This window comes from Python bivittatus, unplaced genomic scaffold, assembly GCF_059951505.1.
Source record: "Python bivittatus isolate LINGU-HERP-01145 unplaced genomic scaffold, Pbiv_v1 ctg000610_np1212, whole genome shotgun sequence".
NCBI classification, from domain to species: domain Eukaryota; kingdom Metazoa; phylum Chordata; class Lepidosauria; order Squamata; family Pythonidae; genus Python; species Python bivittatus.
Window position 1 is genome coordinate 16,589,184 of NW_028277088.1, and position 19,256 is coordinate 16,608,439.

General features: G+C 37.1%; 1 protein-coding gene across 6 annotated transcripts in view; it reads left to right on the forward strand.

Annotated features, from left to right (window-relative positions):
• The window catches only part of ABI1 (abl interactor 1), a 90,295-nt gene extending 72,417 nt beyond the window's left edge, over positions 1 to 17,878 (forward strand). For 2 of the 6 annotated variants that reach the window (XM_007420755.4, XM_007420750.4), the window contains 5 exons: positions 2,356 to 2,456; positions 5,407 to 5,583; positions 9,127 to 9,213; positions 14,947 to 15,132; positions 16,713 to 17,878. In XM_007420755.4, coding sequence (XP_007420817.1) covers positions 2,356 to 2,456; positions 5,407 to 5,583; positions 9,127 to 9,213; positions 14,947 to 15,132; positions 16,713 to 16,888 — 727 coding nt within the window. In that variant the 3' untranslated portion in view covers positions 16,889 to 17,878. The remainder of the gene's footprint in view (positions 1 to 2,355; positions 2,457 to 5,406; positions 5,584 to 9,126; positions 9,214 to 14,946; positions 15,133 to 16,712) is intronic. The other 4 variants (XM_007420756.4, XM_007420751.4, XM_007420753.4 and 1 more) reach the window with 2 other exon arrangements.
• Positions 17,879 to 19,256: the final 1,378 nt, after the last annotated feature.

Genomic DNA, 19,256 nt, shown 5'->3' on the forward strand with positions numbered 1-19,256 from the left:
GATGAATATATATTTTATTTGGTACTAACCACTTGTTCTTTCCAAAATCAGTTTTGTGTTAAAGTAGGGGCCGGAAACCTTTTTCAGGCTTGGCTGCAGTAGTGGTGACACATGAATATTCAATTTCATCCACTTTTTCTGTAGCTTTCAGGTTTGACTTTCTTTTTAGTCAGAGGTTCAGACTTAATGGACCTATTTTATTGCCTTTTTTAAAAAGTAAATTGCCCTGGTATAATTTGGTAATTGATTGCCATATTTCTGCAGGGCTGTTTTAGGGGGCTTTGGAGTGTACAGAAATGGGGTTCATGGGCCATGGTTTGTCTATTCCTAGATTTAAAGAAAAGAGAAATATTATTTGTATTAATAGAACACATGGAGCATATGTATATGCAACACTGATGTTTAAAGCTTGGTATTGATCTATTTCAGTCCACAATTTACGTGCTATTTTATTTTATTTTAAGAACTGCTATTTGAAACAAAACATGCTTATAGACTCTGGACAGAAGTTGAGGATCATCTAGCAAGTTGTTCTTTAAATTGAGGAATTCTCAAAACTGTGTGTAGCAAAGACATCCAGATCTGTAATGACCACAGCATGTTTTTCACTATTCTCTACTGAGTTTTATGTGCTCAAACAAGCCTCAATATTTATCATCTTTCCAGCCTCTAAAATGAGACTTCATTCTACAGCAGTGCTGCCAAGATGATTGAAATGGTCCAAAACCAAGCATTAGAGAATTAGTCCTATACTTTTCTGTTGCTCTAAGATGGAAAGGTGGCCTTAAGGCTGAAAAAAGTTTGCAGAAGGAAGATTCATCAGTCTACCTCTATGGGCTTTTATTAGAAGGTTTTTCTGATTGCACAAAATTAGTTCTATTCAACTTCATTGGTCAAATATTGAAGAAAACAGGTTATGATTGGTTGCTGTAATACAGTTTCTCAGCCTTGGGAATAAGGCTGCTGTAAAGAAACAGGCACGATTTTTCAGCACTATAGTATCTCATGCTGCAGCATCAATGATTTGACATAGCAATAATTTTAATGAACGTTTCCCCCTTAATAACAAAATAAAAGCTTATATGCCCAACGTTCTTTGTAGACAAAATCTTTCTATTCTGAGCCATTTGCTAAAGCACTGCCTTATTTAAAGCAGTTGCATAAATATCTTGTACATACATTATTTGAGATAGCAGAAATGGACTCTTCAGTGTTGCAAGTGGTTTGTGATGAAATTTAGCTGCAACCATGGCAACAAGTCCCAGTTCTTTGGCATACCAAACACTGATTTTTGTGAGAATGATGTCAATTACTGGTTGCCATCTTTACCTTTTCACTTATTTTGGTTGAATTATTTCCAACTAATTCATGAATTTTGCCTTGTTTTGAATTAATATGTGGAACATTGAATAGCAGATTTTGGATTTTAGCACCACCTTTCTCAACTTGGTTCTGCCTGATGTTTCCATCATTCCCTATCAAACCGACCAGTGTTGTAATTAGTTTCATACATCTGGAGAACATCTGACTGGGGAAGAGTGTTTTAAATACATTTCTAACTGGCTCTTACATTACTAGCAATTTGCTTAATGCAATTTTTCTAAAGACGTATCTTAGTCCTTGTGATCATTTTCTCCAGTTTCTGCCTCCTTTTGAAAGCTCATTCTGGTATTTGTGAATGGGGACAGGCTAAGATTTCAACCTCCTACGTAGCTGATTTGGGAATCCAAATGAGTTTATGAATCTATCACTCCTCCTCCAGCAGGTTTTCTGTATTCCCATTGTAAGATGTATTATGCTGTTTTCAAAGAACAGACTGCCCTCATTATTATGCTTGCTGGCAAAATGGATTGACAGTGTTAAACCAAATTCAGCAATACACCAACGCAGCATGCTACCTTAAGCCAGTGTTTTCTGCAATAATACTTATGTGGAGCACTTTTCCTGATGCCTTGGTCCCAGGTGAATGTCTCCTTTGTACATCAGATTGACACTTTGCTTATATTTTAAAGCTTTTATTGACAGTTTATCACCTTTAATTAGTCTAAACAGCCTATAACCATTCAGAGTATTTTAGTTGTTCTAACAGTTTTTTGACTCTCAGATAATTCCTCACAGTTTTTAAATTAAATACTAGAGTAGGTAAAACTGCTTTTGCACTTGATTGTCACATCTGTATTTCTTACATTCAGCTCTGCTATTATGCTAACAATCACCTGGGATTCCCCCCCCCACTTTCTCTTTTCCTTTAGACAGAGTGAAAGAGTATGGTTCACAGTTTGCTGATTTGTTTTAAAGTGTTACAGTACTTGTTATAGCAATGTTTTATTTATCTGCTTGCTTTGTTTTGAGCAGTGGTAGTAGCGGAGGAAGCGGCAGTCGAGAAAACAGTGGGAGCAGTGGTATTGGCATTCCCATTGCAGTGCCTACACCTTCACCACCAACTATTGGCCAAGGTATTTGTTACTAAATTGATCAAAGCGCAGAAATCAGTTTTAAAAAACAAGTCAGAAAAAAGTGGATTCTGTGCAATACGTCACCATCCTCTGTATCTTCTGGAATGCAGTTGCTTAATTCAGCAAATGGATATTGGTTGATACATTTAAGGGGCTTGCTGATGGAGATAATTTCTCCCCATGTAGATGGTCCTGTTATATAAATAAATTCAAAGAGGACTGAGAATTTGTAGAGCTATGTTATGATTATAGAACACAGAAAGAAGGAAAATCCTTATCTTTTATGTTTATTTTGGAAAATGAACAGAATTTGGTTTAATTTTTGCTGTGATGGCTTTTTTGAAAAGCAGCAATGATTTTTTTTCTTCTATTTACTATATATACTCGTGGATAAGCCTAACATTTTAGGTACCAAAATACACCTCCGAAATTGGATTTGGCTTATCTGAGTATATATAGTAGGTTTTTTTCCAGCTTTTTAAAAATACCCATATATCCTGTATTTACTTGTGTATAAGCCCATTTGTGGATAAGCAGACCCTCAAATCTTTAACCGAAATACCAGAAAAATGCACTACTGGCATATAAGCCAGTTGTGAAAATTAAAACATACTAAAAATTTTGAGGGTCAGCTTATCCGCAGGTGGCACATTTTTCATGGTATTTTGGTTAAAAATTTGAGCTCAACTTATCCATGGATGGGCTTATCCATGAATATATATATACATTATCCTTCTAAAAGAGGATATTACTTTAGTGCTAAATCCTCATATAGAATTAAAAAAAGAGTCAATAAGCAAACTAAAATTCTTTAATTATTAACGTAAACTCATTTGTAGATCAGGATATGATTTGGCAAGTGAATCATTTTAACAGCACAAATAACTGTTTTTTCTGAAGCTCTTTCAGGATTACAGATGTTCTTGAGATGGGCAGCAGGATGGGTTCTACCTTTTGAGAGTGCTGGAATTTGTTCATTTTTTGAAGTACTAGGCAGTTTTCCTTTTCTAATTCTCTTTGTCGGACTGGCAAATTGATGGAATTGGGGTTTTGTTCTTGTGTGCTTTTGACTTAGTATAACAACATATATAACCATCTCACAATTTCCGAGGTAAACAGTGTTATGCAAATGCAGAAAAAGAGTAAGAAATAGTAAGCAAAAGAAATTAAAGGCATGAGATAAGAGGAAAGGAATGAAAAAATAGCTAAAACTAATTTACACCAATACTGTTCACTATACTGAATTTTTCTTTTGTTGCAAACTATCCTTGCTTTTCAAGTCCTTATGTAGCTTCATACATATTACTTTGTTATTCATGCAGTATTAAGGAATAATCATAATAATTTGAGGTCTTAACTGTCCTAATTGCACTTAGGGATCGTGTGTGTGTGTGTGTGTGTGTGTGTGAGAGAGAGAGAGAGAGAGAGAGAGTGAGATGAACACCTTTGAAGTTTAAATAAGCACAGGAAACACTAGTTATATTGAGTAAGACCTATTATATTTTGCCCAGCCTTATCTGTCAATCTCTGCTGTAGTACTGGATTACCTCAGTGTGTCAAAATATTAAATTAGGATTGGCTATTAGTTCCACTTCTTAAATGAACTACAAGAATGTTGTGTTTTTAAAGTTTTGAGATCACAGCATTTGGATTAAAACAAATAACCACACCAAGTAATAAAATATTTGGTTGAAAAATTTGTTTCAGCAGAAGGCAAGTATTAGTCAAATTGTTTTGGTTGATATATATAAATGAAACCATTATATTTGAAAACAAATATTTGGTTGTCATGTAGGAGTCATAGATTGTTCTTGCCTAAAAGCAAAAGAGGACTAATATAAAAATTGGTCTTGTCCACTGACAAATTGTTTTTACATAACCCAAAGTAAGTAATGCAATGATGATCCTATAAAGGGACAGCCATAGAATGCTTTTGACATTATTTTTTGCCATTATTTAAACTTGAGGTTTTTTACCTGGATGAAGTAATGAAAATTATCTTAATATTAAAACTGTGGCGGTGTAACCTACTTGAACAAACTGTTATTAAAAAGGCTCTTTCACAAAGTGGGGCAGCCAATTTACCTGATCCTATCTGTTTACTGCAGCATTCTGCATCATATCCTAGTGTTCTAGGATGGTCCCCCAAATTGCAAGAACAGCTTTTGCGAAATTTCAGGGCTGAAGTGGATGGAATAATTAACAAAATCTGATAATGTGGAGCTCAGTTTCCCCTGAGTGCTGAACCTCTGAGAGAGTTTGCATAATGTTTATAGAACATTATTTATAAAACGTACCTTCACACTTCATTTTAGAATTGTTTCCAGTGTGCAAGTTCTATTTCTTGAATTAACCTGAAACCTAGCATTTATACTTTTAGTTTATTAGTTAATGAAATTTATCTAATTTTGCAATGTTTACTGTGAAAATTCCATTTTGTGGGTGGAGTGGAGTGGGATCAGAATGGAAGTCAACCAAGTTTGAGAAAGAGAATAATGCTTATGATAATTTGGAAGAAATTACCCACCTCATTCTTTTCTTTCCTTTGATAATATAAAAGACATTGCATTTCAACTTTTCTCTCAGTCAATCTGGGATTTGATCTTCTGCACAGTCTGCTCACTTAAAGGGCCATAGTAGCTCTGAAAGGTTCATCATGAACATTGGAGTTCTGTACCATTATGTCTTTGAGATATTAAAATATGTATTTATATAAGTTAAGGTAAACCCTTCTCTCCCTCTCCCAAAACACATGATTGATGCATTTTTTTTCTCTATCTGTCCCATGAAGCCTAGTGGATTTGGATTTTCATACATTTACTGTGCTGTGGTCTCCCTGCTCCTTTTCTCTTCCCTCCCTCCCTCTTGGTTTCTGCACTGCGTTCTGAGTTGTCGTTTGTGTTTCGTTTTGCTCAAGTCGTGTTGGTTCCTTTTGGCTCTTGCATTTCAGCTGTTCCTGGGTCAGCTCCTGGTTCCCAGTATGGCACAATGACCAGGCAGATTTCCCGACACAACTCTACCACTTCTTCAGCCTCTTCTGCTGGATTTAGGAGGAATCCTTCTGTGACTGCTCCATTTTCTGCTCAACCTCATGTTAATGGCGGGCCTCTCTATTCTCAAAACTCAAGTAAGGTTACTGCAGAGCATAGAACTCCTGTGTTTGTTTGGGGGCAAACCAGTTTGAAGGTTTTACATAGCTCTTTTTTTAATCAGTGATCTGAGTCACTAAGGCATATTCAGATGGAACTGTCTTTATCCAAGTCATAATTTACCAGGCCAAGAAAAGTTTTGAGCCTACATAGTTTGTTTCTGTCCCTCCATTGCCCTTGCCGTCCCTCTTGTGTTGCCTGGCTTCAGTCATTCAGGTGCTGTATATTAAACCAGTTTCCCACCACATCAGAAACTACCACTTAATCTGTAACTATAGAACAAGTTATGACTATGGCTTCTTTAGACCAAGATTTTAACATGAGCAAGTTACTATATTTATGCAAATGGAAGATTAGTCGTTTCCCCAAACAGTTTATCCTTAAAACAACAGGGTTGCTTCAGTTTTGCTTAAATGTGTAACGCAGATTGGCAACTTCTTTTATGTCTAACATTGTTTGGTAGTTGAGGATTGTCTTACGTTCAGAATAATCTTCCTTTTGGGTAAATACAGCATATATTTTACTATCATTTCAAACATTATTATTATTATTTTTAAAGGTGTAAATCAGTGTTGTCCAAACTTGGCCACATTAAGATGAGTGGACTTCAACTCCCAGAATTCCCCAGCCAGCATGGGGAATTCTGGGAGTTGAAGTCCACTCTTCTTAAAGTGGCCAAGTTTGGACAACACTGGTGTAAATATTACCTTTGTTCCTCTCCTGGATAATTATTCAAACTGTTAAAGGTGTTGCCTGAAAGCCTAGTCATTTTTACCTTAATATTTTTTTTTAAACTATAACGGCTATGATGTCACTGTAACTGACAGCTGGTTTTGTGAGCCAGATCAGAAAGATTCCCCTGCCTGCCTAAACTATATTTTTGTTGGAACGCCACACTTAGTGTTCCGCATGTCTGTATAATGAGGCTGCATTTGAATATGCCATAAACCTATACAATTCAGCATACATAAGCTGGAATCATGGAGCTGATTACAAGGGTTGTGCAGAGCATTCAAGGGGTTTCTTTGGTTATTTTGTAAAACTTGCCTCAGAATGCTTTGCACAGCTTACTGACCACCATATTTTGTTGAGAAAGTGGAACTGCAGTTTTGTGTATTGGATTTAACTGTATTGGGGTGTGATTTTTACATATAGATAGAGAATAGCCTTCCCCAACTTAGTCAGATGTTTGGATTCCAGATGTTTGGATTCCAACTCCCCAAGTTCCCCAGTTAGCATGGCCATTGCTGAGAATTTTGAGAGTTCAAGTCTACATATCTGAAACACTGATTGGGAGAGATTTCAAGAATGAGATGAACACATGAGCAAATTCCCTTCATGTGATAACAGAACACTCAGAGATACTGTTCAATTCAGTCTACAGTTTCAAAATAAGTTGATAATATTATCTGCTTGCCAAAGATAGGTACAGTTACAAATAAATAAAAATGGCTCTTTCACTTTCAGGTGGTTTGCTAGTAAGATTAAAGGATCCTTATGAAAGACCTTACTTGACCATTTTTAATGTAATTTTATGTTTGTTTATAATCATAGTGTTGTTCTAATACAGATACAAACCCTAAAAATATTAATGACTGCCACATTAAAAAAAATACTCTGTAGTCACTAATTTTAACTTGAGTAGATATTTCACCCTTCTCTTAAATTTATGATTTAATGCCCTAGATTTGACAAGATAAATTCCAGGTTTCCCATTGGACTTCCTTTTCCTGGACAGCAAATAGATTTTGTAGGGGAGAAAGAAAAGGAGGAGTACAAGAGCAAGTAAACCTTGGCATCAAGAGCTTTGAGAAACTGGCCATTGTGTTATGTCTCTTACTTGGCACATGAGGCTGGATTATTATGAAATGAGCTCAGTGTTAATATTTAACTGTAAATATAAATACTGAATTATGGCAGTATTTACAATTAATCCACATTTTGAAATCCACAGCCTGTTTCAAATGAGCAGTTCAAATCCTATTACTTTGCTGAACACAGAAACTTGAATTAGGTAAAAAAAGAAAAGAAAAGAATAAAGACATTTGTATTTCCAAAGTTTCTGGATCCCTCTGAGATCCTGCTATAATTGTTTCTGAGGCCAATTTCTTGATGTTACAATATTACTTGTGAAAGTGTACCCAGTGGTCACTTCATAATGAAAACTGAAACATTGATACATCTGAAAACAGAACGTGTCAGTCAGAGGTGGATGTACAGAATTGAGTTTGAGGAGATCAGAGACTTGCTAATGAGATACATTTTTTTCCTCCATCTGGCACCTGTTCTACATACTTTGGATCAGTGTGAAAAGGCTTGTGTTTCTGTGCGTATCCTGTGGTTCACATTGGGGAATTAAGCATGTACACACATTCATAAGCAGCATTCCCATCTTCTGCATCTTGTTGATATTCACACAAACCATTCTAAAACATTGCTATTATTTCCCAGTTCCATTAGAAATGTTCCCCTGCTCATAAATCTGAACACAGATTCATTATGAGGGGCTTATCTAACATGCCATTATGTATTTAACTGTGGGCCTTTGGTCTTTACCTCTGGGTTCAAGATTCATAGTGAGGTTGGTTTGCCCTGTCAATCACTGGGAAATGCCTTAGGTAATTGGATATGAGCGTACAATTTATGTAGAATCCTTGGTAGCTGAGCATTAGATGCTGGAAGCATTTAAAAGTGCAGCTTCAACTGGTATATCATCTTAAGGCTAACACAATGCAATAATATAAAAGCTTGTTATGAATAATTCCTATGAAATGCTTGGGTTTGCCTCTTGAAAAGAAACCATGCCAATTTTTGTAATGAATATACCTGTTTTCTGTGGATCAGTTTTTATTTTCAGTTATGGAATTATAGTCCTTAAAGCTCTCCTAAAAAACTCTCCTGAAATCCTCCAGAAGGTGTAGAATTGCTTAAAATATGAAAATAATAAGGCATGTAAATTCAATTTCATGCTAAAGAGCAGGGCAATCTATAAGCTCTGTTGCTTTGCCTTTTTCTGGTTTTTTTTTTTTTTTTTTTCGGGGGTAGCTTTCACCCTCATTGCAAAGGGCCCTTGTTACTTTTTTGCCTTTTTTATGGCACTTTCCTTTAAATAAAACATGCTCTCAAGTGCTTGCTAAGGAAAAACACACAAACACTCACACAATTTCCCTCACACTTGGCCATTCCTTGCAAGATTTTGTGGTAAAGATGGCAGGATGTCTGTTTCAAGCACATGACGAGTATTTTTAAATGGCCAGGTGAAACGTCTGAAAAAGGAAGAGCAGATCACGTATCATCTACCATATGTTTTGTTTTGCTTTTTAATTGCCAGCTGACTAAGAACAGAGTTCAGCAGAAGTTGTATTGTCAGGGTACCCGATTTTGAAGGAGGTCCTGTTGTGTGTTTCTGTTCATTGCGTAGCTTTTTTGTGGTCCAGTGTTACTGACAGCTACTTTTTGTTTTTATTTTCCTTTTCCTGTATCTATGTTTACTCCCTGTTTATGGTGTGTGTTACTTCCAGTTTCTATTGCTCCACCCCCTCCCCCTATGCCTCAGTTGACTCCACAGATACCTCTCACAGGCTTCGTGGCCAGGGTGCAAGAAAACAGTAAGTTGGCAGCTTAGCTTCTCCAAAGAGTAGAGCCAATTCTTTCTTTCTTTCTTTCTTTCTTTCTTTCTCTCTCTTTCTCTCTCTCTCTCTTTCTCTCTCCTATAGCATGCATGGCTGGCCAGTCAGATTCTTCTCCTTGGTTTTACTGCTTTGAAAGTTTGGTTCATTTTTTTTCCTACTTAAGATGCTAATTCCATCTTGCATTTCAGCACCAACGTGGAACCGAGGGGTACATTTTCTTATGCTCCAGTTATTATTACTGATAACATTTTTAGCCCTGTGATTTTGCTTGTTTGTTTGTTTAAGCATTCAGAATAAAACCTGGTGATTTGGTGGGAAATTAGAAAAAGAAAACACATACCTCCTCCTCTCAGCTCTCCTTTTGTCAAATCCCCAAACTGTTGATTTGGGAGATATAAATAATAGTTTGACGCACACATACTTTAAAAAAAAAAAATGGCTATGCATGCGCCCCACAGAACTTTAGGACATTCAATAATATGGATACAAAATTTCACAGATACAAGTGCATGGATTTTTTAAAAGTTTTAATTTGAGGAGATAGAAGCATTTATATAGCCAGCTTTTTGCTTTTAAACCATTTTAGGGTCAGTTTAAGCAGGATACTAGGTATGTCAGAAAAATATCTCCCTACAAGGTATCACATGGCTGACAGCATATATCAAATTGGACACTTTATCTAGTAAAGCACTAACACAGGAGGATTCTATGGCCCAGGAAAGCTCACTTCCAATAATATTTAATTGATTTTTATCTGACTTTTCTGTGTAAAAATTGTGGCAGACAATTCAGGACATCCGTGAAAATGCAAAAACAAGTTATCATTTCTTTGGCTGAGGAGAGCAGCTGGTTTTTAAATGGCTGCACTTCAAATCTGGTGGAAAATGATAATAAAAGAGTGGCTCCAAAGCAGAAATGACATCTTAAAATCATATTAAGTGTAACTGATGTCAAAATTAAATAGGGCTGATAGAAGAGGGCTACAGAGGGCAGCTGCATGATCCAGGAAAAAACACAGCTGCTTTAAAGAGTTGCAGGCAGTTGCTACGTGAGTGCTCCTCCATGGTCTGAAGCATCCTTACCTTTTTGAAACCAAAGTATTACACAGCCTTAATTATACATTCCCAATATATATTAACCGTTCCCTTATGTCAAATTCAAAATTACAATTTGGCAGCAATTTCTGGAGGGATCGCAGGGGCCATACTAAACTTTGGGGGATTGTGTATGACCCTGGGACTAAACCTCTGCCCCTGTACTTTGGATTAATGTGCGAAGGATCAGAATCAAGGTTAACTGCTGCAGAGAATAATGCTGGTTTCTTCTTTAGTGTCCTGTATCACATTTAAATTAGGCCTTGCTTTCTTGCTTACAGATTGTCTCTGTGCATATATGTTTTATCTTGCAGAATTGGAAAAAGGCAGCCAAAATCTTTAAGAGAATTAGAGCAGCACCTGTACAAAGAAAGTCTACAGTTTCTTGGTGATTTTCCCTTGGAGCAAAAACAGTTAAGAGGAGACCCGCTAGAACTATATAAAATCAGGCATCTTATTGAAAATATGAATAGGGAGATTTTTTTCTCCTGCTTGCAATGGTAGGATTTTGGGGCTCATTCATTAAATGTGAGGGCATTCAGGACCAATTTAAGGAGATGCACATTTTTTTTTTTTTTACAAAGTGCACAGTTGAACAGTGCCTTCATCAGATGTGGTGAAACACTTCTGAAGGATGAGGTAGGGATAGTAAGCCAGCATTCCTTCCACCTTTTCAATGTCAGTAAGTTCTATTGACAGAAGTATTACTTTTATCATCAATCCTTTTGTTTCTATGGGACCTGAAAGGTACACATTTTCCGGAAACTGGATCTAATCCAGAGCTTTCAGTTGCTGTTGTCTCCTTAAGAGCATGTGAATGCCCTTGTTTTAAGATTGTCTGAAGTCAATCCTGCTTTAGCATTTCCTGCTTTTACGGCATCCTAATTATATAGTATTCAAATCTTATTTTCTGGAAAATAATAAAAGACTGGTTGGAAACGTGGTAGTGGAGATAGTTCTGTACTAATTTTCTTGGCGGTGGTAGTGGTGGCAAGGATTGATGTTTCATACATCTTGAGCAATTCTTGCCCCAGTTTTGCCAGTCCTGCGATCACATATTGGATTAAAGTTCTAGGTACAGGTAATTGTAACAAAAGAATTGTGTTCAGTTATGTTATCGAAGCACAGAAGGTTAGGCTATGCATTTCATATTCCAGATAAATCCAAGCAATTAGTTTTGCATTTGTTTCTTTAGCCCTTTAAAACAAAGAATAAATAGAATAAGTGGAAATAATTGATAATTGGACACTTAAGATTTAGATTAAATGCAAGGGTACCTCAGTTTATTCTAAGCTATATTTGGTGCTACGCTAATGGATGAGTTTGCTCAGTGGGACTTCTTCCTGTGGTTCTTCATTGTGCTTTTCACCATCCAAATTCCACTTTTTTCTCCAAAAGTCTCCCAGTTATTTGCAGCAAGTTTGTTTGGTTGCAGGAGAAAATATAATCATGTTTTGAGTTTCTCCAGTAGGGTAACATGAGATTCAAATATCTTAAACACCTGAAATACATAATATTATTGTGCCTATGAAAAGCCTTCAGGACTGAGGAGCTCCTTTGTGGGGGAAAAAAAAGTTAGTTGAAAGAAGACCTGAATGCTAGATCCTTTATAACATTACATTTTGCTATCAAGCTAAAGAATTCTGGAATGAAATATTTTCTCTTAAAGCTACTGTACTACTGCTAATGGATCCAGTCCATGAACTGTTCTTCTTTTGTGTGCAGGGCAGTTGGGTTTGGCCAATAAATCAAGGATACAGTCCACTAGGAACATACATTCTTTGTAATGTATCAGAACAGCTGCTATGTTGCAGTAAGCCTTTCTGTGGACCTTGGTAGGAGAGGCTCTCACAGTATTGTGCCTATTGGCATATTACAGTGTTGAAAACACATGATACTGTTCACTTATCAAAGTCCAATTTTGTATCAGGTTTGGATTATGGAATGGGCCCATTTCTTTAGTGCTGTATGTGAAAACGGAGACACAATGTGTTAGTAAGGAACAGTTATGGGCATTCTCTAAGACATGGCTGATTCTGATGATAGCTGAACAAGTTACCTCTGCAAAATATGAAATATTAAAGTAGTAAATAATAAGAACATTCCAATAAATCTTTAAGAAGTTGTATTGTTTCAATGAATGTAAAAATAACTGCCACCCAAGGCAACCAGCCCACAGTTGAGGTCCTCTTGCCTAGCCTCACCTTTTCTCTCTTCTCTCTTCTAAGGGTGGTTCTTCCTGGGTTCCTTTCTAAGGGGCATCATGTTGGACAGGTGCTGAGCCTGTGTGCCTACTGCAGGCACCATGAGTGCACTGGCTTCCCATCATGAGGCCTCATTCTCTTGCAAGAAGTTTAAGAGATGCAGTGCACGGGATGCAGCAGGTCAGCAGTAGGACCCAGGATGGTGCCTCCCAGAAAAAAAAAATAGACAGAAGGAAGAGACAAAGCATGTTCATACATGCAAATGAACAAGTATGCCTGACAGACGGTAATGAGAGACTTTCCAGCGATCGAGGTCTATACTCCAAAGCAATAATTTTAGGTCTTACTACAATAAAAAGGCAAATCTTGCACAATAGACATTAAACAAAAAAGGGTAATAACTGAAAGGGTCTTATATTCCTGATATGTAGACATTATTTTAGAAACAACCACAAGGGAAAGGAGGGGTGGAGAAACAAATTCACTGTTTGTAATAGCATTGCCCATCCAACATCTGCAGACTTCAAAGTGACCCAAAAAGTGACTGCCAACCAGCCACGTGACAATATGCATAATGGGCTTTTGGAAGAACACTGCTGCTTAGCCTGAGCCATTATTTATATGTTTAAATTTTAAAACCAAACTCATTTAAGAGATGATGCTTTTAGCAATAGTTTTTTTTTTTAAAAAAAACAACTCTCAGTTGTTAGATTTTCTTCTGAAGAGGTAGATGAGAGAGAGATCAATGCTGGAAAATTGCTGTCCAGTTTAATCTGAGAGCAAGTGTGAGAGACAGAGTCTGCCATGCCTTATTGGGATTAAGAAAAATAACCCATGACAGTGTTGAAGGAGAGATTTGGACTGCATTGAGACAAAGCTGATTTCCTTTCAGCCATACCCACCCAAGACAAGGAACACATTCACATCCATTCCCGTGGTGATCTCATGTGCATGTCTTTAAAATCTTCCCATGCTATCCTAAAAATCAACTGACTGCCCTTTGTTAATCTAGGGCAAAGTAAAGTATTGCAGTGGAGGAAGTGGGTTTGCTTATTGGGTGTGTGATTGAAATCAGTGGCCCAAGTTAGTTATAAAGTCCCATCTTGACATTTATTGGACTTCAGTGAAGCTTGTGTAGCCTGGATTTGCCCCAAATGCAGCAATGCACAAAAGCTGTTTGCTGCTCCTAACACTGGATGACCTGGTTTCCACAGCAGATGACCCAGATTTAATGTTCTAGATCATAGTTTATATAAAACTCCTTCCAATATACAGGAATCTTGCTAGTGCTGTGTTTTAACTTAGCTCTATCCGTAACTCACTTTGCTTTGCAAACAATATCTAAGTTCTGATTAGAACTATTAAACTTTCACTGATCAATTGTGCCTCAATCTCACATTTCATTATTTTTCTCTTCCATTTCCGCTTAAGTGATGAAGCTGATAATTAGCATAAAAATGCCATGACCTTAAGTATTTTGAAAGATAACGCTGATTATATTAACATTTGGACATAATTCAGCCAAAGTGATGCATTTTTTTCAGTTATATTGTTTCTTAGTGTAAATGTTAAATGTAGGTATCATTTGCATCTATTGAGTGGTATTCAAAAATGCTTTACTCTTGCTGAATTGTGCTCTTTTAAGTAAAAGTTACAGCAGTGTCTCTCTACACTGGGATTTATGGCTGCGTGTCCTGATTTGTGTGTGGGACAGTTGGTGGATGAGATTTTAGTGAAGTAGCCTCTTTTGAATATGCCTGATCACATGCTGCATGTCAGGATATGTTATTGAGGATGCTGCAAGTGGGGACATGTTAGGAATTTAGGTAATAAAAGCTATGATGAAATTATCTGAATACTGTAAGCAGCACTGTGCAGTATGACTCTTCTGTCCTGTACTGCAAGACAAGAATGTTAGAGATGTTCTTGCAGATTAAAATAGGCCTTTCTTCCTCCCATCAGCATCAAAAAGAGACTTTGATTGCATCAGAAGTTATGTTCTTTGCAGTGCCTCTGTATCTGGATCTTTGTTCATCCAAGGCAAATGTAAACTTACAAAATAAGACATTTGGCTTACAGCATTCAGCAACAGCTACACCAGCCTCTTGAATACGAAGCAATGCTGTCTTGAGAACCATTTAAAGTGATGGTCTACATCTCACTTCTGCTAGTAATCAGCTTATGCCTTTGGAGTATCTGCTTTGAAGTTAGCATCTGTAGTTCTGTGGCTGCCAGTAACTTGCAAAGTTGTATGTCATAGCATTTTAACATATAAAGCATTCATTTCTAATCTATGCATGATACTGTTAGTGCATGCTACTAGTTTCTGTAATAGGTGTGGACTCCTGGTCACAGGTTTACTTCTATTTGAACTAGTTCTGACTAGATATTCTTCTTTCACTGATTACTAGTTGCTGACAGTCCAACTCCACCTCCACCACCACCTCCAGATGAGATGCCTATGTTTGATGACTCTCCACCACCTCCACCACCACCACCAGTGGATTATGAAGATGAGGAGGCTGCAGTAGTGCAGTACAATGATCCGTATGCTGATGGAGATCCAGCCTGGGCACCTAAAAACTATATTGAGAAAGGTAAAGGATGAATATATTTGTGCTAAACTGGAACATTCCCTTTGCCACTTGCTTAGGGAGGTGTAAGCCGAATGTACCCCATTCAGATGTTACCACAAACTGGATGACTTTAAGTAAAACCCTTTTCTCAGAGCTTCAGTACTCCTTCCTCCCAAAATTTGCAGATTAGGACATTAATACAAACCTGATCTATGGAATTGTTTATAAGGGTTACACTAAGATCTTGGTTGTACATTAGACTATACCAGGAGCGAGCAATCTATGGTCCTCTAGTTGTTGGAGTGCATCATCGGCTATGTTGATTAATATTGATAGAAAATTGAATTCAGTAACATATATTTCACAAGTTAGAAAACAAAGCTTGGAAATATAAACCTGTATTGGATTCTGACCTTGGTTTTCAGCTCCATTTCCACTACTAAATATAAAGCTTTTCCTATGACTGAGGAACTCCCTCTCTAGCAGCAGTGGTGCTGCGATAGAACAAGAAATGTATCCACAGATAGGAATATCAAAGGTCTGCATTGATAGTTTGTATGTTCCTCTGTTGCTAGCTGCTGTGTACATTATATTAAGTAATAAAATGGTTCATTTTCAGTTCAGCATAGCCTTCCCAACATGGCGTCCTCTAGATGCGTTGGGACTGCAATTCTCAAAATTCCTCTGCCTGGACGGGTCTGGGAGTTGCAGCTCCAATACATAAAGAGTGTGCCTGGTTGGGAAGGCTTGTTTAATATGATGAGTGAATCCAGACTTTGTGACTTGTTAAACCATGATCTAAGAAATGCATAACTTAGTGCAGTTAGCCCAAGTACTCTCAGCATACTTTGCATCTGAAAATTTAGCAATAGGAGCCCCCCAAATTAGAATTACCTTGTTTTTGCTACTTCATCTCTGGAGTCCCAAATAATATTATACAATTAAGGCATCCTACATGTGAATTGGCATGTAATAGAAGCAATACATCTGCTATGTTCTTGTAACAAATATTTTTTAAAAGAAATTATACGCTGCCCACTTGCATTTTGGGGCTGTAGGCAGCTTTGACAGAACAGCAGTTGTGGTATGTGGTTTGAGGTAAATAATCAAAGTAAAGTTCACCTGCCCCAGCATTTGAGGGACTGTATATCTGCAACAAGGAAAGAGAATTGAATTGATAGCATGTCAAATGTTGTGGGTGGTGGTAGTTGGGCTTTATTTTCATAGTACAGTGATAAATTTGGGGAATCATGAAACTTCCTTTCACCCACTTAGTTTACTTCGTTCAGTACGGAGTATCCAGAATGCAGAAATCACCATAAGACCTTGGATGTTTGATCCAGCTAGCTCTTGAGGATCATTTCACTTGAAATGCTAGGGATTAGATTTGGGATAGCATGCCTGCAGAGCATGTGATTTATTATTAGAATGCAGTAGGAGACATTTAAACTGCCCAGTCAGTCTGATACTGGCTGCAGCTGTCTCACATCCACTTAATTTGTGCTTGCAAGATAAATTCTGAATTAACAAGAAAGCCCTAGAAATGGCTTTAGAACAACCTGTGACAAAACTCATTGGCGTCTTTCTTTCCAATTTCCTAGTTGTTGCCATATATGACTACACAAAGGACAAGGATGATGAGCTGTCATTCATGGAGGGTGCAATCATTTATGTGATAAAGAAGAATGATGACGGTTGGTATGAAGGTGTATGCAACAGAGTGACTGGCCTGTTTCCTGGAAATTATGTTGAATCAATCATGCACTATGCAGATTAATTCTTGCTTGAGGTCAGGCCTTGCCTTCAGTCATGCCATAATGATCTACAAAGGGTAAATTAACACTTGTCTTAATGCTCTTTAAAATGTGCACATCCTTTCCAGGCCATACTATTTAAATGGCATGATTGAATGTTCATCTGTAAGCATCTGTCTCTGGAGTTTGTAAAATGAACAAATGTTTTAGAGGTGTGCAGAACGGAATGGCTTGTTCTCAGAAATTCTGTTTTTTTCCCAGAATGGCCCAGTCTGAACATTCTGGGTGACATTTGTGTTTCCAGAAGCCTTTCTTCTGGATCAGGAAGTGACTCATGGTGTTCCAGACACCATCTGGTTCTAAAACAAGAGTTCTACAAACCATTTCTCATTCCAGAAGATATACTTCCAGAAACATACATTCAAGAAATGGTTGGTTTGGCCCATTCCAGAGGAGAAACAGAACATTCCAAGAAAAAGCTATTCTGTTTTGCAAATAACTAAACTGTTTATTACTGATTATGCTTATTTACTTATGCGTTGTTTTTTACGACCAGCCTAAATATTCTGGGGAAGTAGGGTATATACTATTTAATGACTCATGATTCAAATCGTGCCATTGTTTTCTTTTCTCAGTGCAACAATGTGATAAACTAACAACTGTTAGACTAACATCAAATCTGGTTGAAAAATTCAATAATGCTGGTCATTTTACCTTTGTTTAGACTATTGCTCATCCTCAAAGTATAGTATTTGTTTAAAAGCATGCATAAAAACTTATGTATTGAATTACACTTTTTTTCTCAAAATCCAAGATGCTTCCAATTCGTTGTAATCTTTTACTGGAGTAATTTCACTAAAAGTCTATTCCAATGAGTCATTTGAGTCTCTATCGAAGATGTCCATGTGAATCAAAGATGGGTGGTCTTATGATGTGTATGTAATTTGTACCTGAGTTTTTAATGAGTAAAATTGCATTGACTTTTCCATTCATAAATACATAAGTGAACCAAAGGTCTTGTCCATTACTTTTGTTGGCTTGCCTTGCCTTGCAAAGCAATATTGAAGCATGTTGACTTACCAAATTTCCCCCTTATCAACAGGGACCTTTTTAATTGCAAGTCCAAAGTCTTGACACCACAACAAAGGGAAAACTACACTTCTGCAGGCTTACCATATATTCAGATTACACTATTATTTGGTTTATTCATTAGTAAATGGAATGCGGACTTATGGAGACTGCTACCCATGACTTTGATTAGCTACTATTGGAAACAGAAAGCACAGCAATAAAAGGCTTATGGAAGAATGTATAAAACAAAGTCATCCTAGCTCACTAAAATGCCTGCTCGCTTTCTCTTTCTGGTCTCTTATCAGACTGGAGTGATCTGGGAGCAAGTTTTCAGCAGAAATCTGTTTCTCTTCTTGCCTGTCAGAGTGTGGCCAGGGCTGTCCAAGTTATAATATTGATGTACCATAAGATGGGTGAAGTAAACATTTAATCACCTTTGTATTTCAGCTGCAGTGGTAAATGCAGTGGTACTTTTCATGTACCAAGCAGCCTTTTGCTGTAGTAGATCTGCCTTAAGAGAGGAGCTTTAGTGATTCATTGCAAAATTAGATGAATAATTTTCTGCAATGTGCAGAGGGTGGGTGAACAAACTATCTCAAGCAACTGTTCCAATTACTGCCCCCATTTAAAAGGTCTCTTGTCCTGCTGAAAGTAAAATTTCATCATTGAGGGGATTTTCTACTGATTTGTCCACATCACTGTATTTAAGTAGGTTGCTGCAGAGAACATCTAGGAATACAGAGCATACGGGCCTAAGAGCAGGGATGTACTTCCATAGCAATGCTGTTTCTAGACATGCATCCCACTAGAGAGAGCAAGCAGCAGCTTATGTAGAAAAAGGCATAGGTTGTCATATAGCCCATTTGGCTTTTAGTGTGCACTAGAATACCTCCAGTTTGAGCACAAGGTCAAGTGATGCTTCTGCTTTTGGACTATACACAAGTTAAGACTATAAATATTCATAAACTATGAATATTAGTAAGGGATTTGTTGCTTTATGTAGTAAAGATTTATTTGGACTTAAGCACTGTCCTAATGGGTATTACATGATGAAAAAGCAAGTGTACTGGATACAAGAGCAGTAATATTATTTTCTAGCATGACATTAAATATTGAAGGTTCCCTTGCCGCCTTGTTCCTTAATGAACCTAATTAATTGCTTTATTTGCCTTTTCCTGATTGTTAACATGTTATTTCTGACATCAAACAGCAACCCATGAAACCTATTTGTATTCCCTTTATAAATTGGAACACTTCTTGATTTGTATATAACCTGTTTTAATTATAACAAGTATGTACAGTCTTTTATAATAAACCATT